Here is a 26,363-nt window from a genome sequence, read left to right as displayed (position 1 = left end):
TTTTCTCTATTAAATGTCATTTGCCATGTGTCTGCCCAGTTCTGAATCTTGTCTAGATCATTTTGAATGACCTTTGCTGCTGCAACAGTGTTTGCCACTCCTCCTACTTTTGTGTCGTCTGCAAATTTAACAAGTTTGCTTACTATACCAGAATCTAAATCATTAATGTAGATTAGGAATAGCAGAGGACCTAATACTGATCCCTGTGGTACACCGCTGGTTACCACACTCCATTCTGAGGTTTTTCCTCTAATCAGTACTTTCTGTTTTCTACATGTTAACCACTCCCTAATCCATGTACATGTGTTTCCTTGAATCCCAACTGCGTTCAGTTTGAGAATTAATCTTTTGTGCGGGACTTTGTCAAAAGCTTTCTGGAAATCTAAATAAACCATGTCATATGCTTTGCAATTATCCATTATCGATGTTGCATCCTCAAAAAAATCAAGCAAGTTAGTTAGGCACGATCTCCCTTTCCTAAAACCATGTTGACTGTCTCCCAGTACCCTGTTACCATATAGGTAATTTTCCATTTTGGATCTTATTATAGTTTCCATAAGTTTGCATATAATAGAAGTCAGGCTTACTGGTCTGTAGTTACCTGGTTCAGTTTTGTTTCCCTTTTTGTGGATCGGTATTACGTTTGCAATTTTCCAGTCTGTCGGTACCACCCCTGTGTCAAGAGACTGCTGCATGATCTTGGTTAGCGGTTTGTAAATTACTTCTTTCATTTCTTTGAGTACTACTGGGAGGATCTCATCCGGCCCAGGGGATTTGTTTATTTTAAGAGCTCCTAGTCCCTTTAACACTTCTGCCTCAGTTATGCTAAAGTTATTTAAAACTGGATAGGAACTGGATGACATGTGGGGCATGTTGTCAGTATCTTCCTTTGTAAAAACTTGTGAAAAGTAATCATTTAACATATTTGCTATTTTTTTTTCTTCCTCTACGATTTTGCCATTTGTATCTCTTAAACATTTAATCTCCTCTTTGAATGTTCTCTTGCTGTTGTAATATTGGAAAAACATTTTGGAATTGGTTTTAGCTCCCTTAGCAATGTTTATTTCTATTTCTCTCTTGGCCTTTCTAACTTCCTTTTTGACTTGCAGTTATAAGTACACAGAACTGTAAGCCTTTGACTTACAGTTCTGTGTACTCTTTCTGCGTACTTTCTTTTTGGTCCTTTTTTAATGCTCTGTAAAGTGCCTTTTTTCGCTGAATATTTTTTTTAATTGATCTATTAAACCATTTTGGCAATTTAGTTTTACATTTAGATTTGTCTACTTTAGGGATATAATTGTTTTGCGCCTCTAGTACTACATTTTTGAAGAACAACCATCCTTCTTCTGTGGGTGTTTTCTCTATTTTACTCCAATCTACTTCTGTTAGTCTCTGTTTCATACCTTCATAGTTTGCTTTTCTAAAATTGTAAACCTTAGCTTTAGTCTTTACTTTTGGGGATTTAAAAAACACTTCAAATGAGACCATGTTGTGGTCTGAGTTTGCCAGTGGTTCTCTGACCTCTGTTTTAGTTATTCTATCTTCGTTATTTGAAAAGACTAAATCAAGGCATGCCTCCCCTCTAGTGGGTGCCTTCACAAATTGTGTTAGGAAGCAGTCATTTGTCAATTAGGGGTAACCACAATGAGTGGATTCCTGAAAATGTAAAAATATGAAGAAAAAAATAGCAATAAAGCACCTCTAAAAAAACAGAGATGTAATCCTAAACTAAACCCAACCCTTCAGACATACACACACACACACACACACTCAAACACACACACACACACACACACACACGCGCGCACACACACACACGCACACGCACACACACACACACACGCACACACATGCAGGCACACACCCACGAGCACACACACACACACACACACACACACACACACACACACACACACTCACACACGCATGCACACACACACACACACACACACACACACACACACAGTCGCAGTAAAATAAAATAATCCCCTCTTTAGAATGTGTCTATATCCAGGAAAGGAAGAAGTGGCTTTATTTACAGGAATTGCGGGAAAATAAATGTAAATGATAGAATGAATTCCAATTTCTAATGCCTTGGTCTCTAAAAGCTAATTCTCTTCTCTTTGATCAGACATTTACAGAGCAAGAGGAGATATTAAGACTTTAGATATTAAAATATAATATAATAGACTGGAAAAATAAAGTGCCAAATGACGTGCAGTGCACACACCAAAAACCTCAGTGAACACCTGCAGTTTTTAATGATCGCATTCCCTTGGGGTCTATTTAGAAGCTTACCAAACAGGGTGTTGATTTAGCTCTTATGACACAGCTAAAGAGGTCTAGGTTTCACTAGAAAATCACCACTGGAGCACTAGATCTATAGAGTTCAAAACAAGTTTCATTATAGCAGACCTCAAGTGAAGCAACTGAGAAAACCTTGGCTTTAATAATTTCCATAGACTTGTATTATTTTAACAAAGGCGGTGCTTTACGTTCTTATCTAATATCAAAAGGCTAAATATAAGAGTTGTTTTACATCGAAAGCTAAGTTTTGGAATTTGCAAGCATAACATTTGAAAGTGTTTAAAGGGATCAAAAGTGTTAATTTTGGCACCATGAAGACACCTTCCTAAAGTTTCGCTGCTCCTGGCTGTTATGAGATGCAGCTATGGAAATTCCAGACAAATCAATCAAACTTTCTCAAGGTACTCAAGAACTGCTGCGTTTCAAAGGATTTAGCAAAACATTCTGATACTGCGTCTGACATATTAATCTACGTAAGGGCAGCGAGCAGCTACTGCAGTTCAACTGCAATTTCACTCTCCAGTCACAATGATGCAGCACACATAAACGTGTCAAGCTACAAATCAAAACACTGTTCTGTATGCTGATTGAAAAATGGTCTGTTTAGAATTTTGAAGAACTGATGTATGTTGGACAAAGCATGCTGCATGACCCATCGTGTGTGACTATTGTCATCTTACTCAACTGGGTGTGGGTCTTCCAACAAAACCAAACAGCTCATTGGCTTATTGGTGATTTTTGCAACTCTTCTGGACCAAAGTTTGTATGGTTTTGGGGCTCTGATCCTCATGATTTAAGCAAAGTGCAATTAGTCTAAAAAAAGTGGGATTTTACTTAAATGACCACGGCAGCTATAGAGCACACGTCTTATTGTATTAGCCACTGGAATGTACTGAAACAACACATATTACAGATGCATTCCTGCCATTATATATGGTAGGAAAGGCTTTGCCGGGCTTTAAGCAAGCCATAATTACACCCCATTTACATTCTCTAAACCTGGTTCTCAAAACATTGTGGATTTTACTCTGCAGTTTGAACAATGGCACATTGAAAATAATTGTAAACCTAAAGGATACGTTTTAGACTAAAAACAAAGTCATACTCTATGAGAAGTTATTGTTGTTTCTATGGAGTTTCACCTTGAAACATTCTAGAATCATTATGGGCCATTCATTAGAAATATAGCACATATTTGGGTATAGAAGGTATTGTTAGAAGGGTTCTCTCTAGCACCATATTGAAGGTGAAAACTTTAAGAACACATTTTGCAGGTACCGTCCCTCTTGAAGATGTCAGGGAGGCCACATGAATGGACTAGTTGTTCAGTATATAAGGCCAACAGTGACCTAGAACTCTGTGCTAATATTTCAGAAGGAATTTGTTAAGAATGTTTGCAAATATTTTTACCCTGGTTCTTGTAAGTTTTTCTGCCGCTCACTTAGGCCACCATAGAGCATTTCCATCAGCAGGATCAGCTTAATCATAAATCCTGCGTAAGTGGTTACTGTAGAGCCATAGTGACATTTTAAGAGACTACCCTGCTTTATGAGATGTGAGTTATTAAAATTCCTGTTTGCAATGGAGTCGGCTCCTCTCCCAATGCAGTGACAATATGTCATAATCCATCCCTTGTCGACTACTTTTTTGGGGGTGTCAGAAGTTGTAATTGGGGATTCTGGGCTGCTTCTTTGTATTCTCAAAAGTAAACAACTGCTTAAGCAGGATGCCTTATCATGTCGAGATATTTTGCATATTGCACATGTCCTCTGCGGTTCCTTTCAGACAGGACAGTAGTAAACAGTCTAATATGGGGTGGAAGTGGTCTAGTACTATATTACTGTTAGCAATTTGAACCTTTCCCTTTATATCCAGCTCTTTGCCATCCAGTCGGGGATGCTGCAGTCGCTGTGGCTTGATCTGCGGTTCCCGTCGTTCCTTGTTGTTCTTGGCAGAGTGTGCACCCACCGGGACTGTTTATGACTCCTACAGGACCCTCTGGATGAACCCTGGTATTACCAGCCCCAGCCCACCCCCCAGTTGCATGCTGGTTTCCAACACCACACCAGAAAGCTGTCTGCTTTTGTAACATAGGGCCACCTCCTAACGCACTAGTTGCTTGGTTGCAGGCCATGTTTGCACAACACAATTGCCTCTGCAGAAGGCAAGTTTACCAACTTTCCTGGAAGGCTACTTGAATACTCGCTACAGCTGTATACAAATGGAAAACTATTTTGAACCATGAATATAGACTATGAATACAGAACATATGGGGATGTTTAGAGACTGGTGTTCTCAGGCCCCACCTAAAACCACTTGTCTTGTTGTGGTCTTTCAAAAAACTATGTTCCATAAGGCTTGTATATAAAAACAAAAACACTGGCATCTTTACAGAACTTGAGCCCGGTCCGGGAAGATGCAGTACGCTGAGACCTGCAATTACTGGTAATTTTAGTGCTGCCAGCCTCTTCTTAAAACCATCTGGCTTCTGGGATGAGATTTGAAATCAGCTGCCATGTCGGGTGGTGCAGTAGAGACTTGACGGCTGTGGTGGGGGAGTGAGTGAGTGTCATTCCGTTTTGCTAATAAGGAGTTGCTCACACAGTACAATTTAATGTTGCAAAGCATATGAAAAGTAAAAGATTATAATTGCTTCTTCATTCATCCCTGCATCTGCTTACTGCATGATATTCCATCTGGCATGTCTGTAAAGAGTGGAGCTGGATGGAAATTCACAAATGCTTCGAATTCCAGGAATCAGAAGAGAGAGGGAGTGTGTTAACGCTTGATAAGCCTGAAAGCAACAGATAAGCATCTCATTACTGTTTGCTTACTCTTGGGTAACCATTAACTACAGTTATTCAGTTCAGGAGGGTGTAGATGTGAAGAACCTGTTGTAGTCAAACAACCCTTGGTCTTAGCTATAATAATTTCAATTTCTTTCAATGGCTCTGTGTTTGTTTAAATAACTCTTTCCTCTCAACTGAAGTACTGTAATCAAGAGGAGAGTGGGTCCAGGTTTTGCAGTTTCCCTTGTATTGTGTATTGGCTTTGTTTGTGCCAAATCTTTTGCACATTAGAACTACCTTAGACAACCTGAACTGATTTTAAAAAGTACAGTATTTTTATCTTACATCAGTATTGTTATTCCACTGCGTGCTATTCTTTAATGTAACTGTTGTTCTTTTATTAAATAAAGCAGGTTAGGACAGCCTCAGATTAAATTTGAAGACTGCATTGTTTTTAGCAGTCATACATTCTTCATGTGTCCACATGTTTGTTTGTTTTTTCTTTTCTCTTAGTTAATACCCATTTTGGTGGTTAATATGCAAGCAAAACTTCTATAAACAAAATTAACCCTAAGGGGAGTATGAAAAAAATATTACATAAAAGAAAAAAAAAAAAACCATGCAAGCAAGTAAGGTCTCCAGTACTGCCTCCCAGAAAGCAAACCAGTTTTTAAGGAAATTGAATCCTAAATTCAAGATGTGTTTGTTCACAGTATATGGAGTTTGAGGTATCCTCAGAAGCAATCTGATCTTTACCAAGATGGCCATGTACTACACATGTATGGATGTATGGGGAACCTTGAAAGGCATAGTTGACGTAATTCACTTTGAGAAGTTTGATAAACTGTATAAGATTGCCTGTGTAATATTGAAATTAAAATCTAGATGTAAACTTTTCAAAACTTTACACAAAACCCCTTTTCATTCTGTGCACTTGGGCTACCCAGCTGGGTATGAATCTGTGTTTAGCCAGTAAAATGGCAGGAGGCATATATTATATATTGCCAACCAGATGTCTGCATTTACCTTTAAAGGCTAAAGCATGGCGTTATAAGGTCATGTTCAAAACAGCAGGTGACCTTTGATATAAGCATTACCATTAAAATACTGATAAAAGAAATATAAGGTTCTGTTTCAAGTGAATGTCAAAGAATATTTAATGGAGTTCAGATGGTAATATGGCAATATTTATTAACAACAGTTCTTATATTCTTTGGTATTTTCATACTATTGTGTTAACCAAAAACACATGGGGTAGCAAAGAATTTATAAGTAACTGTAAAGTTTTATATGAAGGGCATCAGCTTCAAGGAGGGCAGGGATTATTCTTATTATTCTGGTTTAGCCGTCAGGGACAAAAAGAAGGGTCTCTTTTTCGGTTTCTTCTTTTAATTTTTTTGTCCAACCTTAAACATGGATTTATATATTCCTAAGTGCTGAATTCAATTATGTCGCCTAGTGCCAGTAGAAAATCCACAGCAGCAGTATTTATAATTGTTACCACTGTCAATAGAGATTTGACAGTGTGCTATTTCAAAAACTTTAAAACCACTCTTTGGCATATTATTATAACAGCTGTTAAATTCAAAGACTTTCAGAGGGTATCAAGAAATGACGTCACACAGCTTGCCATCATTCCTCAGGACGACTGTACTCTTTTTCAAGAAAGGCAAAAATCCAACCCAAAAGAAATAAAGAGGTCTGCGTGATTGGAAACTCCACCATGAACTAAGATATTTTTAGGTCTGATTTTCTAGTTATATTCAACCCTGGACACTTAAGCTGTATTACAACTTAGGGCTCTGACGGTAGAAAGCTGTATAGCCATTTTTAGCCTGTTGTACCACCTACAGCAGCCTCAGGTAATGGCAGTGTGTGTGCATTTGCAAATTAAGAAGATTAAAACTACAAAGCCATTCTTTCTCTAACATTGTCTACTAATAATGTTATGTGTGCGGTATCTATTTTCACAGTGAGACTGCTTTAGTTGTATATCAAAAGAGCAAATAAAAATGCTTAATTACCTTGTAAAATAAAATTTGGCATTGAGACTATTTTCTGGGACTCTTTAATCAGGTAAGGAGAATATATATGTCAACTACTTGCTGAACCTTTTGGGTTAGAAAGCTTTTGCCCTGAAAATAACAAATGTTACTCTGTTTACACAAGAGCACCTGATCTGTCACTCGCCGAAGGCCAGGGAATAATAAAGACTAATTATGCTGTGTCAATTTATGAGTAAATGTGGCCCACGTTTGTCTAATTAATGTTCTGTAAACCTACACCCTTGACACAGGATTAATTTCTTATTGACACAGGCCTTGCGCTGGGCAGTATATTGCTATGAAGACAGCAGCTGCTTTGTTGCAGTACACATCAGCTAGTGATTTAGGGTCAGATATTTGTAGGTGAAATTAGGCTATAAATGGCTACCATTAGTGAAATTAGTATTATTTATGAGGGTGCCAGAGTATAAATATAACAACAATTAAAAACTCAGAGCGTGCGTATATCCACTGTGACATTTTTTTGTTTTTATGTTTTGCTTTACCGTTTCAAGATTGACGATCTCCAATAAATACCTTTTCCGATTGGCAAATTAGCGCTGGATCAAGGAGTAGTTAATATACCTGTCTCTGAATAGGCAGGACTGGCATTCATTGTATGTACAAGAGTTATGCACCAGGATTTACAAGGATACCAATGTAATAAAAATAAGAGTGGACATTTAGAAGCAAAGAGTAATTTATGTACAGTAGCTTACTATCCAGCAGTACTGGTTTGTTTTTTGGGGTTTTTTTTTTTTCCTCCCCAGAATCACTCAGCAACAATTTTGTCCCATTTGTTTTTCATTAATTAGATTTGAACCATGTTATATAGTCATAATGCTTTCAAGATTACAGGCAGGGGTTCAGCCGGTAATATCAGAAGTAGATTTAGCTGGATTGTGGTCCAACAAACAAAACTTTCATTACATTTCCAATTGGCTTGAATGCTGCCACCCAGTTTCTATACTCCATATTGAGCAGCTCATCACAAACAGAGGTGTGAAAATGTGTGTTTTAACAAATCATGACTATCTATCTATCTATCTATCTATCTATCTATCTATCTATCTATCTATCTATCTATCTATCTATCTATCTATCTCTGTCTCTCTCTCTCTCTCTCTCTCTCTCTCTCTCTCTCTCTCTCTCTCTCTCTCTATATATATATATATATATATATATATATATATATATATATATATATATATATATATGTTGTTATATCTATATATCTGTATCTATCTATCTATCTATCTATCTATCTATCTATCTATCTATCTATCTATCTATCTATCTATATATATCTATATATATATATATATATATATATATATATATATATATATATATATATATATGGCAGAGAGGGAGCAGCGCTAGATGTGAAATGATGAATTGAGATCACTGCAATAACATGCCAGGGGACATATTGTAGCTGTGAACCAGCGATGATCACTCAAGGTTCCTCTGGTAACTCGCTGTGACTGTTAATAAAAAAAAGACCCATCCAGCCACCACGATGAATCATGCCCTACAGCTCTGTAAGAAACTGCAAATTGTACAAGGCTGCTGTGACACGAAGGAATGCGAGATTAACCCATTTTTGAATGATTCCTAATTCACAGCACCGATCGAACGCTCACCGAAGGCTCCCTCATCCCCTGTCTCACAGCTCACTGATGGCTGTATTTCACTGTATTTTTATTTGCACCTGTCTGCCTGCTTCTTCACAAGCGCTGTGACAGGCATTTCCGTTATTTGTCCTGAGCTGAGGCTATTTGGCTTCTGTCAAGTGTAAGAGTAATGAAAACTGACATCCCAGAACCTCTGTCTGCTGTACTCCCTTGCAGACAGCCGAATGCATACAGAAAGGATGCCTCATGACTTCCAGTGATTCTACAGAAAGGAAGAGAAACACCCGCCCACTACAAAACACAGGCAATGCATTGCAGCCATAATTCAGCTGCTGTAATACTTAATTTCCTAGCAGATTGGTATACACAGTAAAGACCTACTGGTGAGACATTCTTTACTGATTCATATTCAACTAAATCAAAATGAATTAATCATTAATCATAAACAGAAAAGTATCATAGTATGGGTAGAGAAAGAGAGCTTTTAAAACTGTATTTCAAAATAAAGTTACAAAGCAAAACAACTTCAAAAATGTGTTTCATAGGCATTACATCATATCTGCAGAGCTTACAGATTGTGCACAAGGTCCTAGCATCTTTCCCAGACAGCCTGGTGTTTACCAGGCCTTATATACTTATACAATGTTGCTATTTTCTGTCTACTAAAGTTACGTTAATTGGAGGCTTAAAGGAGAAATGAGGAGAGGAATGAAGCTTTACTGTCCCATACAGTGCTTGCTGGTGCTGGCTCTCAAACATTAATTGTTGAAATGAAGAGACATGCTTTAGCTCTTACTTTTCTATCTGGTTTTGTGACTGTTAGGCAGCCCAATCCCAGAAGTCACAGGATACCCATCATCGCCCAAAGCAAAATCAGATACTGACTGTTAACACAATGCTGCATTTCAGATTCCTGAATATGTGTGCAGCTATTAGTGTTTACATACTCTAGAATTTTCAATTTCTTCAAATGGCATTACCAGGATTAGCATCCATTAAAAAAAGAAAGCATATCAAAAATCTATACCTCTACTTGACAACCAAAGTCCTTCTTGCACCTTTGTGTTTTCTTGCAGGTAGAATGGTGTATAATCTAGTCTCTACATAGACCTGCACTAGTTGCCATGGTGACCTACTAACCCTTTCATTATGACAGCTTTACTTGAGCCAGCTCAGCAGATCCCCAAGGGCAGCAGTTAGATCAAGTCAGGTTGAGTGGGCTGGAAGCCAGGATCCAGAGCCGTGCCACCATGCAGCATGCTGTTCAAAAAGAAACTCTTCATTCTCATTCTACTTCACGGCCTTCGAGGCCCAAAGCTGCTTAAGGTACCTCTTTACATGAAGTGTCTCTAAGTACTGTGTATTTACACAGTAGTTACTCAGTAGTGTACTTATTGTAATGTATAAATCTTTTGGCACCCTAAAACCCTAACCCTTTTCTGATACAGTTGTGTATTTACAAATGTGGTTAGAAAAGATTTACAAATTAAGTACATTGTAATTATGCATAATACCATTGTAATGATGTGGAAGTACAAATGTACAGTGCTCCCTTGCTATAATGGGGGTCTTGGAGGATCACAATATGAGCATTATAACCAAAGAGCGTTTTAAACAGGGGACGGAGTGGGGGGCCCCACGGGACACATAACAACACACATCTGACTAAAATGCCAAATAAAATAACTCCCTCTCTATAATGCACATGTAGTGAAGCAAAAATGTAACTATCTGTGAATTAACCATGCATAAAGCACCATGTAATCAATGCTAGATAAAAAAAAATAAAAAAAAAAAAGGTAACATTCCCAGGAGTGGATCATTTTAATTAGCAGTTTTTAAACTATAAATAGCCTGGCTAAACGGTGGTCGGGAGTTCAGTTCAAAGCGACAGACAAGCAAACCAAGAGAAGGAGAGTGAGTCGGGAGAGGGGAAGAAGGAATGGACTCACACCCAGGTTCGACTGCCGGAGCCAGGCTGAAGTGAAGCAGTAGCGTTTCATCTCCCGGAGAAAGCTGTAGTCCTCTCGTAGCAAAAAAGTAAATACATCAGGAAAGATAACTACATAATACAACCAATATTTATTTAGTTATAAAAAAAAATGCTGAATAAGATGTCTGTGTTATAAAGTGCCAGTGCAGCTTTTAATCAGTTCAGATACTGCATCAAAAGGGAGGGACACAAAAGGAAGTTAGACTGAGAAGTTGTTTACAGTTTGAACAACACCGGTACTGTCTTTACTGTAAAAATATTGCATGGATCACGCCTGTTATTACACAGCCATTACCATTTATTAATATTCACTACAAGCGCACACAATTCTGTGTTTGTGAGGATGAATCTTTACACATCTGATCATATGACTTTGTTGCAAGCGCATTAAATAATGTAATAGAAGTGTAACTGCAGCATAGCTACATTGTAGTCAATGCACCGATATTTTAAACAAACAGGAACTCTGATCTCCAGCCAATTTGACACAATTGTCTGTCCATAAGCAAAAAAAAAAAAAAAACAATCACATTTCGTTAGTCTGTGAGTCCTCTTGATTCTACTACAGCATGCAGCAGTTGATGAGCATTAGTTTCGGTGGTTTAAGGAGCCCAGTGTGCGCATCAGGAACAGACGGAGCCTGGAACCAGGGAACAGGGAGGTTTTCGAAGCAGAGGCTATGTAAAAAAAAGCATTGAAGGTATATTTTATACCATGTTTGGAATATTTAATATCAGATACATTGCTGTAGTTAATGTTCTCAGCTGTTCTCTATTGTTGGTTATGCTTTGAATGCTATTTACCACGTTCACAGGATGTTCCTGAAAAAGAAAACCCTTTTGTATTTCTGAGGTGAGCGAGGAAGCAGTTTTAGAAACCAGGGACTTGCTCACTGTAGTTTCTGGCCCCTCTGCCTGTCGCAACTGCCAGGAGGCAAATGGAAAATCTTTCAAGGAAATAATTTTGCTGGAATAGTTCAATAATTATCTAAGCAGAAACCAAACATACAGAATAATGGATAGCACACAATGGATATCCATTAGCTTCTATTGCTGTGGTGGTCCAGTTATTTTAAATGATCTTAAGGGCCAGGGAAATCATTACAAAATAACAATAAAATACTTGTTACTCAGATGATACACCAATGCAATCCTATGAACGATTATTTTAAAGAGCAGGGACTACACAATACATCCCGCATCTATTTTATTTAATGTGTTTACGGTGCTTGCCATTGATTTAGAGGGAAAATTTTACTTGTCATGGTTAAGAGTTTTTAAGCTCTGCCTCACTCAGTCATGACAAATGTGCACAGGCACAGCGACCACACAACTGACAATGCGCAGCAGTAAAGCAGCAGTAACAAAATCCGGGACACACTCCACATAAATATATTATATGAATGGTAGCTCTTTGCATCTGCATGTGTAAATTAAAAAAATTAATAAATTCACTGCAACTCATTAAAGAAGCACACATTCACATACTACAGACCTGACTATAAACACAGTCTGTGTGTCAAAACGAAAATGCAATGTATAGTATAGTACACATACATACTGCTCACTGTGTGTCTCCAGAATATCTCGTATCTTGTAAAGCGCTTTGTGATGGTGGTCCACTATGAAAGGTGCTATATAACAATAAAGATTATAATGTATTATTATATCAATTGTGTTTAAGTGGAAAGGCTAGGGTATATATCATATATAGTGTAATCAGTAAAACTTTTAGGCAGAAAACAAACTTGTTGCCAACACCTCTGCACTGGAATTGCTAGTTCATATTAATTGTGCTTCTGAGTGCCCTTTATCAAACGAAGATGTGAACGGGTTGTGTTGGGAGAATTCCTGTCATAAAAGGACAATAAAAAACTAAATAAATAAACTATCCGTAGCTCTGCTGGCAAAAATGAATGGAGTTGGAACCATGTGATTGCCATTCACAGTCACATTTTCAACCTGTGATGGTGGCGAATTATCTAGGTGGTGGCATCTTGTCCTCCAGTTTTGCTATGCTCATCCTCCATGTTAATTACAAACAGGCTGAATGGGTCTCTTAAATTGCATAATGTTTTTAATTGCATTTCATGAAATTGATTTAGGCTAGAGAGGACATTGGTCCCTGACACAACGCGTTTGTTTCTCTAACCTGGGGTTACCATACTCTCCCTTGTTTATCCAGGGCTGCAAGTGATGGCTGACACCGGAGCATGGATTTAAACCTGAGCATCTAGAGAACTAATAAACCAGAGGCCTCAACATGAAAGATTTACTTTTCAAAGTGATGGTTGGGCAGGAATGCCAACTGTATTTCTATGGACTTCTGTGAGAATTTAAAATCAAACCCAGCAGCCCTTTGTAGTCCAATCGCCAAATGACTTACATTGCACATGGCACCCACCACAGAATACGACATGCTGTAATTCGCAGCTAGCTATTCTCAAGATTTTTTATTTTTTTTTCCCCAGACATGTTGGATTGATTTTGTTTCTGGACATGCTGACTGCTGAACCTATCCATCTTTAGACGCCTTGTTGCATTTGGATGAATCATATTGGAGAGTCTTTGATAATCCCCAAAATGAAACTTTTTGCAACTCTGTTTCCATCACCATCACTTGGACAACTCACACGCAAACTATGGCCCTAAAATTTGCTCTTCTGAATAGCTGCACATTGTACCATTGGTGGATACAATTAATCTGTGTCACTGTGCTGGGTTCAAGCTGTAATCAGAGCAATGCATGCATTGACTGGTCCGCAGTACAAGGTGAGAGAAAGGCATCTGTAGGTTCAGGTGTGGCAATAGACTAGTGCAGGGATGTGTTGGCTGTCCCACTCTATTATATTTCAAGACTTTGCTTCAAACATGGTCTTAATTATTGGATTCATCTTTAGCAGGACTAAATATTATAATGAAAGCTATTGAAACAAAGCCGTGCAATGGAATTCACTGGAAGAACTATGGTGGCCAACCCCTGAAGTAGTGGCTAGTGCAGTGAGCTTGCTTGCTAGACCAAACCTAGCTAGACCAAACCTCTTTGATGTGTCCCATGTAGTGTGCATGGAATCATGACCTGTACCAATCTGAAATGATAGTAGAGCTGAAAATGTAAAGACTCCTGGCCACCATACCACTGAAACAATGTGATTTGAATTAGCATCGCAGTTTCATGTTACAATAAGTGGATGACTCGACTGGATTTTTTTTTTTTTTTTTTTACAGCATCGTATTAGAAAGGCAGTGAAGCCAACTTGAATGTGACACACTTGCAAGTTCATCCCAGGATCCCACATCAAATGAATACACCGCTTAGACTAAACACTCGTACCACTACGTATTAAAATGATTATGCATGAATCATAAAATAATTGCAACAGCATAGTTTACTTATCTTTTTGTGTGTGGATTACTAAAAATATATCTTGAACTTTTATGCGTTTATGCTAATGTTACAAATATGCAAATCCTGAGTTAAATGCAACTGACTGAAAGAGAACTCAATTAAATTTCAACCTCTGTTACTTTAGACATGATTTAGACATGGCTAAATGGGAAAGATATCAATGTGTTAGCTTGAGCTTATGTATGCATTGCACTGGCTCCTACCACTGACAGCACAGTATTAATGTAACTCTTAAAGAGACATGCTTCCTCCATATATGCTCCATTATTTTCAACTTACTAGGTATGGTAGATGAGTTGTGACATATAATTGATACTGCACGGTCTGATCTGTGATTAGAATCTCACTGGGTCATATTCTAATGCCATTTTTATGAAAATGAATAGTTCTTATTTTAAACTTCAATTAAGTGTGATGTTATGAAACCAGGTATAGTACTTGTCTAAGTGCACTGCAATGCTGCACTTGTCAGGGATGCTATTTGCATCGCAATTAATCAGTCCTGTGAAAGCCATTAATGTAAAAGTACATTTTGCACAATCAAGTCGTCATAGGCCTACAAGATCTAAGGCCTCTGTATAAAAACAAAAAACCCCAATGCTGGCAATCTGCATAAAAGACAAGACAAGTCTGTTTTGCAGATAACTTTAAATTCTAAATTCTAATTCACGAGTCACAAAAGAGCTCACCTTGTTTCACCTTGTCTGTTGGTTGATTCCCAATAAGATCCGTCATTACTGCAGTCAAGCGTTCGTCAGTTTCATAAACGAAGCATAAACTTCAAAGCTTTACATTTTACGTTTTACATTCATTCTTCTAATCAAGTCCTGATGGGCTAAGTTGACAACTGTTAAATGCATATAGTTAAAAATATTGTAGGGAGAGCATGTGGTTTCAATAAAAGAGCTGATAAAATAACATTCCAAAACACCTGGGTAAGAAGAAATATATTACCAGTATGTTTTAAACTTTTAATGGTTACATATTATCAGTTTTCCATACTTAAAAACAAATATATAGAAATGTACAGGTTTGCCAAGTTATACAATGATAACCACAGCTCGCAATGGTCTGTTTTGAATCAATGCTGGTTTATGATGTGATATCATGTTCTGGTGATAGTGATTTTTTCATACTGAGGACCCTTGATGCTCTTAGAGATGGCTTGAGGGTCCATCGATATATAACTGTGATTTTCAATAGAGCAGGAAGGCAGAGCATCAGAGGATTTTAGTGTGGACCAGCATGGCAGAGAGATGTGCTTAATAGTGTGTTACCTTCAGAGATCAAAAGAGGAAAATGCATTAGACATAAATCTTCAACGGCTCATCAATAATAGGGGCTGCGAAAGGGGCACTGAAGATAGCTAATAAAGATGAAGACTACAGATTTAAAGACCTTTACTGCTTTTTTAGATGTTTGTAAAGTTCTATCATCCATGAAATGTCCATGCTCCCCTTAGCTGAAATGGGAGCATTGGTTACGGGTCACGACCGAATCCCTGAAGATGAAAGGAAAGCTCTTGTATTGTTTAAGTAGACACTTTCAACACCATCACTTTGACTGCTGAGATATTGCAGTCTGGTGTTAATGGTGCTGACAAGTGTAGATAGGCTAGGTTTACACTTTAATTCTGCATTTTAGCACGGTTTTGAGAGCAGCCACAACTTGGTTTTAATTAACCACTTAATTTAAACAAAGCAACAATTATAGTAAATGAGTAAGCATTTTGGACATCAATTTAAAATATCATAGACTAGCAACAGAAACTTAGACATCTGGCCCAGATCCAATTTGCACACATCTTGGAAAGTTATTTTACCATGCGCCAAGGACTCATTGGAGCTAGGGGTGTAAAGTTGACCATGTCTGAACCTTCAGGATAAGTTCAGGATATTAAAACCATTAAACAAAAACAAACAAAAAAAAAAATTCTCTGTCTGGAGCTTTTGCTTGGGGCAATGGAGAAAGTCCTATACAAAATTCTTAAGCCAGCAAACCAGTCTTGAAAAACTGATCTTTGTCAGTCTAGGCTATTCTGCTTTCCAGGCTGCTTCAAAGATCGACACAACCCACATTCATAGCTGTAGGAAAAGCTTTGATTGAGGCAGAGGTCCATTTATATTATTAGAGCACTTCATATTGAATCAACAGCCTCTTTCCTTATAAACGCTTTCACTTGTTTTGCTTGCAAATTCACCAGAAGGCACAGTGCTGGCCCTTACGAGATAATGCATTGTTTTCTTTAGCTCCTGAAGGAGTTCTGACAACAAACTGTTTGTTCCAGGTGATCACATTCATTTAATTAAGTAAACAAGAAGATATTTTTAGATTTGAAGCCACACATCTTGGGACATGCTTATTAATTTTAAACAAAGTTTGCACCAGTAGTTACTCTTATTGATGGCAAAATAAAGCCAACTGCAATATTAAAGCCGCCCCTGTATTCAGAGAAACTCTTCCAAGTGTTTGTTGTTTGTCCCCCCCTGTCATTGAATCAGACGGTGCTGTTTTGTTTTGTCAAGAAAAGGACATTCTGCAACCGGAGATAGTGTTGATTTATTCATAGTCCTGGTTACTGCAACAAAATAAAACTATATTGAGACAGGCTTACTGAGCTTAAGAGCTAGTGTCCTGTCGGCACTGCTTTTTTTTTTTTTGTTTTTACCTTGTTTAATTCAAACATTTAAAACAAGACTTATATATATATATATATATATATATATATATATATATATATATATATATATATATGATATATATATATAACATTAAAAAATATAAAAACAGAATTAATATTTTTTTTATATATATATATATATATATTATATATATATTATATATATATATAATATATATATATACTATATCACATAATAATATATTATATGGTTCTAACGTGGTGTAAACTTTTTACTAACCAACATTAGTGCTAATAAGATTGTTTAAACCAGGCATTTATTCTCCAAACAGAATCTGGTGCAATACTGGATAAGTCATTTCAGGTTTCCCTGGCTGCGCCACTCTTTGTTTGGATTAATATTATATATTGTATATATTTCACAAACAATCATACACGCATGTTCTCCCAAGAACCATTATGTTGGAACCTGTACAGTGAAGAAAGTTTTGAACGTATGACACAGAAAAAGCCTTGTGAGCATGATATTTGCTCATGTAGAGAATATGCTTTGGTCTTTATTTTTCCACTGAGTAATCTCCTACTAAATATGCACGACAGATCTTTAATAATAAACCCTGTCTATATGTTCAGTATATTTGAGCACTGTTGTGGTTTTTTGAGCTGTAAGGACCTGTTGAATGTTAACTTTGTAGGCGCCAAATGCAAGTGCCAGAAAGTAAGGTCAAGTCAAAAAAGAACATCATTTCAATATGTTTTCTATAACCTGAGGTCACAAGCAGTATTGCTTAGACAAAGACATCATTTACTAGGTTGGCTGCCAACTGTGGCCCAACAATTCATAAAAAAAAAAAAAAACTCTTACAATGGGCACATCCAGAGGGGGCAGTGAGCATTCAAAATGGAAACATCTGGGCAAGGGATTCATTGAGAGACAAACAAATGATGACCAATGGACATATGACTACATAGAAAGACAGATGGATGAAACAGCAGATTCTAAATCAATTTAATTACATATTTAAAAAAAAAAAAAGATATGCCCTATCACTGGCAAATACATGCAAATGCAAACATACACTATATTGCTCTACCGTAGATTTCATATCTTATTATCAAGAGCCAGACAGGCTGACATACGCATGGGTTATACCAAATTGTTAGCTATAGACAGGCATTTCAGGTATCTCAACATCTCTGATAAAATGTGTAACCTGTTCGTAGATGTATTTCTGTGTGAAGTTTGTTATAAATGAGTAACTGCTATCGTCTTCCCTGAACAACCTTGGACATTTGCTATTAACACTTTCCACTGTATTTAATGTACTATTTCATGTATTATGCTACTATTATGTATTATGTACTTTCCACTGTATTTAATGTATTATGCATTGTTTTTTACTGTATATCATGTATTATGCATTTCTCTGTGTTTGAAGTATTATGGATTTTCTTGTTTTTACTGCATCTTGTAAAGCGCTTTGTGATGGTGCTCCACTATGAAAGGCGTTATATAAAATAAAGATTGATTGATTGATTGATTGATTGATTGATTGATTGACAGAGACTACTCTAAAGTGACCTTCCTTATAACAGTCGAGCTAAAAGTAGAAAACCTGTCTCGCTGCTATTACTGCTACAGTCTGGTATACAGCTAGAAGACGGCAAGGAGAATAAATCTGCTTCTGGCTGTCCCAAGTTATTTCTTGATTGCTTTATCATTTAGATCGAATCTCAACAATTCATGATGACATCTCTATTCTGGAGCGGTCATCAAACTGTAAAGTATAATCACCCTAATTTCATTTTGAAATTGGTTATCCTTTTGAATGCTAAGAAGGATCCGAGGACACTCGTCCTGCAGCCAGTCAAACCTGAGCCAGGATGACAGTAACCTAACTAGAGCAGCACAGATACAATGATAGAGAGACAGACCTAACCAGAGCAGCACAGATACTATGATAGAGAGACAGACCTAACCAGAGCAGCACAGATACAATGATAGAGAGACAGACCTAACCAGAGCAGTATAGTACGATAGAGACAGTCCTAACCAGAGCCATACAGATACAATGATAGACAGACCTAACCAAAGCAGCACAGATACAATGACATAGACAGACTGTACCAGAGAAGCACATATACAATAATAGAGACAGACCTAACCAGGGCAGCACAGATACAATGATAAAGAGACAGACCCAACAGCAACACAGATAAAATGCAGCCAATCACTTATATTAATTATTTGGAGAGGAAGTGGGTTGGTCATTCTACTGCATACCATCTTTAGGCAATTGTAGATGGGGGGGGGGGGTTAATAAGGTGGTTTATGTTATTTCTTAATAGTCACTGGATGTCAAGTCTTGCAAGTATGGGGGGCAAGGAAGCACTGAAGCCTATGTGGGTCCCTGAATCCAAGCCCAAAGCAGTCAGTAGAGGCTGACGAGTTTTTTTGGTTTTGTTTTGTTTTGTTTTCTCTGTCCACCATGTTTTCAGGAACCCCGAGAGTGCCTGCTAGTGGAAAACACAGTGACACCACTATAAGAGAACTGTCAATTAGTACTTTACTGGAAACCAACTTATTCAAGACTCGTCTCCTATATGTGACAGAATGTTGTGTACAGCAGTGGTATAATAAATGCCAAGCAAAGAAGTGTGTTTAAAGATGATACTTCCAGCAGTCAATGTGGATACAGTACTACAGCCTAAGCTGCTCATGCAATTGCAGAAGGACGGGCCCCAATTAAGTCTTAAAAATCTGATTCCAATTTGATACCCGGAAAGATCTACTGATCATTAGATGCGCGTAATGTAATAAATCACATTAACAGGCTTTTGTTGGAGGCTATACTTTCAAACTCCTAAAAGAATCAATGCATACCTAGACCGCTAAAATGTGGAACACATGTCTAAAACATGGAGCTCTCAGCCTTTACTGAAAGCAGCTTCATGTGGTTTACATATATTTTCTCCATATGGAATAGTCTTAAATATTTGTTTTATTATACACAACATACAGTATGTGCATCTCAAATGTTTACCTGCATGCATAGCAACTGTGTGACATATCTGATACATGGGGGGTATCCCATGATACATGGGGGGGGGGGGATACAGGGGGAAATATTTAAACTTACTATTTCAATGTGAGAATCAGCAACTTAAATATAATAAATAAAGAAAGAAACAAGCTCACTAGTTTAGCCATGTTGTTTCTTATTGTTGTTGTAATATTAAATGCAGGTTATTGATCATTTTTACGTGTACCATGAAAAAAAATGTAAAAATGTTAAATTTTTAAAGCTGCACAGTCTGTGCCAAAGAAAAAGAGCTTTACAGTTGAAAGAACAGCTGCAGACTGCCTGTTTCAGCACTGAGTGTGAACAATTCAATTACATAGACCCTGGCCTTTACTTTCACCACTGATGCAGGTTAGCCAATTGACTCTCATGTTACAGCCTACAGTTAAGCGTTCCCACACCCTAATTTAGCTCAGAATCAATTAACCCTTTCATGTTAAAAATATTGAAAACAGCTAAAATACATATTTTTTTATAGACAATTTTAACCCCCCCCCCCAACCCCCGATTGCTTTATATTGGGAATAATAGTATTGCCATATGAAGTCATCATGCATTTGTCTTCATTATGTCCCCGTATAGACTAGAAGAGGTTTTATTTTTATTTATTTTTTTAAATCTGTGGCTATGATGATTTAATGATAATGCCTTTATTGTTATAGCCCACTACCTGTTTGACAACAGCAGTTTTAAAGAAAAATGAATAAATAAAAAGATCCAGACGCAGATTTCCACAGGAAAAAATTTATTTATCAATATGCAATATCAGGTTTTCAAACTTGGTTCACGGAACGCAGATTCCACTGTTACTGGTTATGTTGTACTGGGTAAAAGCTGCATTGTAAAGGCAAAAAATGAAGACATTTATGGAGCAAATACAAAGAAACACAAATCCACTGGGTCTGTACACATGTACATGGAACATAATAATACTGTGTATTCAGTACGAACAGAAATCAAATACCATAATATGGAGCGTGGCTTAGCCCAGAAGTGAACTACCAGCCCAGCCCAGTATGAGAGTTGATTGTATTACTCTGTGTATCAAAGAAACCATGGTTTAAAAAAAAAAAGTGTTTGTTTTGCAGAAATGAACACAGTGCTTGGAATTTCTATGGTGGAGTAAAGTGCGTTCATCTACCCTAAATCTTAACAAGGAGTGCCTGCCATTGTTTCAAACCGTCTCCATTCGATATCTATTCCATTTGCCACCACAGGTCAGGGGGATAGGGGCAGAGCTAAATGCTCCGTGACTTTGAGGTCAGAGTCACTCATCCGTTGGAGGGAACTTGTAATAACATTGTGGTAATCCAAAGGGTCAGGAGACCAGCTGAAACACGCCATTACAGGCATTGTAGGGTGGGTGTATACACTACAAGACAGAGCTCAGTGATTTCATAAATAAAGAAGGGTCTTTCTCATGTCTTTAAGAGTCCTTCTGATAGCAGTAGCTCTATCCTAACAACCCAATTCTCTGGTCCCATTACATAGCTCAGTGGACAGTGAAATAACCGTTTCCCTGCTGCAACAAATACTTTAGGACTACAGCTCAGTGACAGACAAGTTACTGTGTGTCAAGGGCATGTTACTGAATTGTTCTAAAGCAGTGCTATACCTGTTGTTCTGCATGGTGACATGCCACAATGCAAGGCAGTGTACATCTATGGGTAAATCTGAATCTGGGAATGGTTAGGTCACTTTCATGGTATGAATTCAGTTCTTTATCCCCAAGAGTCAGCTTGCGACACAAGGCCACTGGGAGTCTGTGCTGGTCGGTCACTTCACACGTAAAGATTCACTACATTCTCTTCTCAGTGAGGTCAAGGGGATTTTTCTTTTTCATAAAATACAAGATGTAGAAAAACATGGAATACGATTATTTTAATTGATTTGTTTGCCCCAGCTATAAAATCACTAGTGTGGTGATGTGTCCTGAAACTGAAATGTCAAACCGTTCTCTTGTTGTGAACACCAGTCAGTTTCACTTTTTTTTTTTTTTTCCCCCACTTACATTACTGTAACTGGCACTTCAGATGTATATAGTTGATGTTTTACACCCGTTCTAAGAGGTCTTTTTTCTGTCAATTTTTTTTCTAACAAAAAGCAAACAAGAAAATAATTCAAAAGTTTATACAAAACGTCTTTTCAAAAAGACAAATATTTACAAAGAAAATCTGCAATGAAGAACAAAAACATCTATTTTTTTATATTTTCATAAATGGGGTGCTAATAAATTTAAATTTCATTTTTTTTTCACATATGTACATCGTTTTTTTATTATTATTATTTAATTTTTTTTTGACAGTTTGTAAATCAAGTCATTTATAATATAGGCCAAAAAAAAAAAGAATTAAAATTTTTAAAAAATTGAAATTTTTTATTTAATTTACTTAATAATATGCTTTATTTTTTCATTTAATTTGTTCCTATTTGAATTTGTCTATGGAACCATGGTTTTTACGATGTCGTGTTTTGATTTTGCAATATTGGCCTTGTTTGTTCGGTTAATTGATTTATTTCCGGTCTCCACAATTAAAGTACACTCCCCCAAGCTTGGCTAGTGCTTACGCCGGTTCCACGGCACTCCCTAAATACATCTTTATTAAATAATTACATGAAGTTTGTCAGGTTTAATAAAGTTTAGACTTCATAAAAGAGGCTCTCCTATGTTTGCCTATCCCACACGGCTTTGTAATTCCTAGCCATTTCAAAGGGTTTCACTGAGGGCTTAATCATTACTGTAGGTTTAGCATTGAAGTCAGCCCCTCTGCAGCCTTATAAGCACATAAACAAACACGTTTTTATACTAAAGTCAAACACTGCTTAACCAGAAAAAAGTATGCACTGCTGTCCTAGTCTTTATCTCTGTAAGAAATATGTGCGTGCCCTGACTACAGCCTATGTCTGTTACCAGAACAATCCCCTCCAACAGGCATTTAGGTAAACTCCGCCTCTATTATCTCCAGACACTGATCCTATGATCCACCACCAAAATATTGTTAATCAAAATACATCTTTTAAAAACACTGCTGCTTGTTTGCAGCTAAGTTAAAAACAAACTGACAGAGACTCTGGAGGTGGGAGGTCATTTTTCTTGCAGATGTTCCCAGCTGATCCTAGTAAGAGCAAAATAAAAAATAGCAGGTGTCTACACAAAGCAGTTCATTAGAGCGGCATAATTTAAGAGCAGATTGTGTTGTAAAAAAACAACCTGATAGTACGGAATTTCTTGCCAGTGTATTAAATTAGCATTTTAGACCTGCCTTAACTCAAGGTAAAAAAATATACACTTTCATGTCTAAAATGAGGTTGTCATGTCATGGCTGATCAACGCATGTTTTCACTTTGTGGCCATAAATTATTTTTTATTTTTTTTAAATGGTTTAATAACCTGTTACAGTCAATGAATTAGAGGTGATAATGCTTGAACAACCGTCACTTTATTCATGGAGGCAACCGAGTACAAAACAGCTTCCTTATCTGGCTACCTATGTGATAAAACGGAGTAATTAACATACAGAACTGCTCAACATATAACTCAAGTGAGATATACAATACAGTTCCCCTGCTGTCTAATTCTCATTTCATTGTAACGTTCTATTTTGCCTTACATAGTACAACATAGCTCAAAAGCACTGTGTGTTTTGTCCACCTTTACTAGAAACTTAGCTTTTTTCTTTCATAAGCTACATGGCCACAATGCTTCCATTTCAAAAAAAGAACCACCAAGAAACCATTGCAGATTTAAATTTTTTTGAAAATCATGGTATTTTCTGAGATTCTCCTAACACATGTTTCAGAATTCCCATGACATTTCACAGCTGTCTACATACAGGATCAGGCCAGCCATTTGGAAGGAAGACCAGATCCACAGTCACTATATGTCATATTGCAGCTGGCTGACTGGTGTTTTTTTCTGAGACGTGAAAAAATAAACTTAACAATATATATTTTATACCAGAGCTGAAACAAAACTAAAAGGAAAGCCTGATCAGCTTATAAATGAGAATCAGGTGGCAAAAAAATAATAATGATGATTATAAACAAGGTAAACATCATGCGCTCTGAGAAGGCTTCAAGTCAGTTACGAAGTCCTTGCACGACAGATAACCCACTGTTTCAGGTTTTTCAGGTATCTTGTTCTCTCTCGTATGTTTAGGAGCAAGAATAAAGGCTTCTCAGTATCAAGGCCTAGTTGTTTTATGATCCTGCCTCTTTCATTTCCGAGGGTAAAACAGCCGAATAAAGAGGATATGTGGCTCTATACTGTATATCCAAAGGGACAGTGAGAAACAAGAGGAACAGAAGATGAGAAAAGGCCCACATAACCTGCCTTTGGCCTACAGAGGAAATTATCGTGACTACAGTCTCCATTAAGACCTTCTCCGTCATCCCTTGTTCTTTTGTTCTTGTTTTGTTTCCTTGTGTCACTGTTTTAAACACCATATTAAAAAAAGTCTCTATACCGACAACAGAAGGTCTAGGTAGTAAAATGTAGGCACGAATTCTCTAAAGCAAAATGTCCTAAATCCTTGTCTTCGGTTCTTTCGTCTTACTGTTTCCCAGGTCTTCACACTTTGTAGTAGATGTTGGCGGGGCTCTGCGGTGGCATCTCCTGGACTATATAGACCGGGTGGCCATAGTCTCCACTGACCTTCTCATAATGCGGGCAGTAGTTATTTTCTGTAGTCCGTAAGGGGATGATAATGTCACTGGGCTCAGAGCCAGCGTTGCCTGTGATCTTGGGGCTGGCCAGTGTGCTGAGGGACAGGGCTGCTGACCGCTGCTGGGTGTGCTTCCTGTGCCGTTTCTTGATCTTTATCAGGAGGATGACCAGGAAGATGATGATCAGGAGGAAGATGACACAGCCCGCTCCAATGGCAGTGAAAAGAGCTGGCCTGGAGCCAAAGATCCCATCCCCAGGAGGGGTCTTGTTTTCCCCATACTGGTTGTTTGTACCTGTGAAGAGGAAATGGATCAGCAGTTAGCACAGTACTGAGCCAGCTTTGACATGCCAGTGATTGTTGCATTATATATCCAATGCAAATCTTGCAAGAATGGATTTGGACAGAGTACTATGATAATGATATCATTCTCAAAACTGTTCACTCACTCATTAATATCAGGAATACATTTTTTTTTTTTTTCCCCCGAAAGAAAAAACACACGTAACAAAGTTACCAAATCTAAACAACTCAGTCATTTAACTGTAGGGCTTGCAAACATAAGTTGTTTTTGTTAATTTGTCCCTGTGTGTTGAAACTTTCCTCAATACTCCTATGAGCATGGATACACGGTATATACATGTCGTTATGTGTATGTATATGATGCAGAGCTATGTATAGATCACGGAATGAAACTGGCTTTAACAGATTTTTTTTTATTGATCTCTGTAGTGTAAATTGGAATTTTGTTGAATGCATTGAATCCTACCAATCTCTCTGTAGAAATGTATTTATTTTTTACTTGTAGGAACAAGCAAGCCAATTTAAAGAATGCTTTTGGAATTGCTTTGGCAAAGTGTGTTCAGGCTTAACCAAACCATTGCTGAGGTGCTTTTTAATCTCCCTGTTCCTGCTGCCTGTGAAGTGCAGGGTTTGCTTTTTGGTGACTTTAAGCGCTAAAGATGTGTCACGTGATGAGTTTTAATTAAACTCTGGAGCTGCGAGATACAGTAGTGGTTTTGCTTCCAAAGAAGAGGTTACATTGCACATGGAGGTGAGTTCCGTGATGAGATGATTTCGCAATCTGCTACTGGACCTTACAGGTGCTTAAGGCAAGGCACTGCATTATATATTATACATATATAGATACAGGAAATAAAAAAAGGGATAAAGCATGAAGCAGTTTTTTTTTCTATTTTTAAAGGGAAAGACACCATGGGAGTCTTGGCATGGCCTCAGCCGAGGACAGAATTCACTTCTTGCACATCTGATTTTATTTTCTTCCTCAGCAGGCGACGGACTCGGAGGAAAAAAAGACTTAAAAACGTTATAAATTTTCTGTTTTGCTTAAGAAAAAAAAAAGAAGTTCTCTGGTGGCTGAAACCCGAGTAAAATAAATACAAATGAATACACCCAGTATGGTAATGCCTGAAATCCCTCTCTTCCTTGCAGCCCCACCGAGTGGTTTTAATAGGCTCTGACAAATGTATTCACTGCGCTATCACTGTATCTCAGTTACGATTTACATTTTTCATTACCACACTTGAGCACCACATCTATCTGCATTAGCATTCCGAATAATTAAAACCTTGACTGACACTTAGTACTTTTACCGCCACAAGTTATATATATATATATATTTTTTTTCACAAACCAATTCTGGTCATGTGCAATTCTGCAACATAACAATAAAACGTTCCATTGGTGTAAGAATGCTTTATCTATTTATTTATTTATTTATTTTTACTACTTCTTCAAAAGGACTTTTATCCACAGTTCTATCACCTTGCTACTTT

At 37.5% G+C, this 26,363-nt stretch overlaps 1 protein-coding gene across 1 annotated transcript in view; it reads right to left on the bottom strand.

Moving 5' to 3' along the window:
- Window positions 1-23,321: 23,321 nt before the first annotated feature.
- Window positions 23,322-26,363, bottom strand: part of LOC121295281 (ephrin-B1-like) — a 60,944-nt gene continuing 57,902 nt past the window's right edge. Inside the window, exon 5 of the mRNA XM_041219734.1 lies at window positions 23,322-24,862. Within this exon, the coding sequence (XP_041075668.1) occupies window positions 24,474-24,862 (389 nt within the window). The 3' untranslated portion in view covers window positions 23,322-24,473. The remainder of the gene's footprint in view (window positions 24,863-26,363) is intronic.

The sequence above is a fragment of the Polyodon spathula genome, chromosome 20 (assembly GCF_017654505.1).
Source record: "Polyodon spathula isolate WHYD16114869_AA chromosome 20, ASM1765450v1, whole genome shotgun sequence".
Classification (NCBI taxonomy): domain Eukaryota; kingdom Metazoa; phylum Chordata; class Actinopteri; order Acipenseriformes; family Polyodontidae; genus Polyodon; species Polyodon spathula.
The sequence above is the reverse complement of the archived record's forward strand: the minus strand, read 5'-3'. Positions and strand labels throughout refer to the sequence as shown.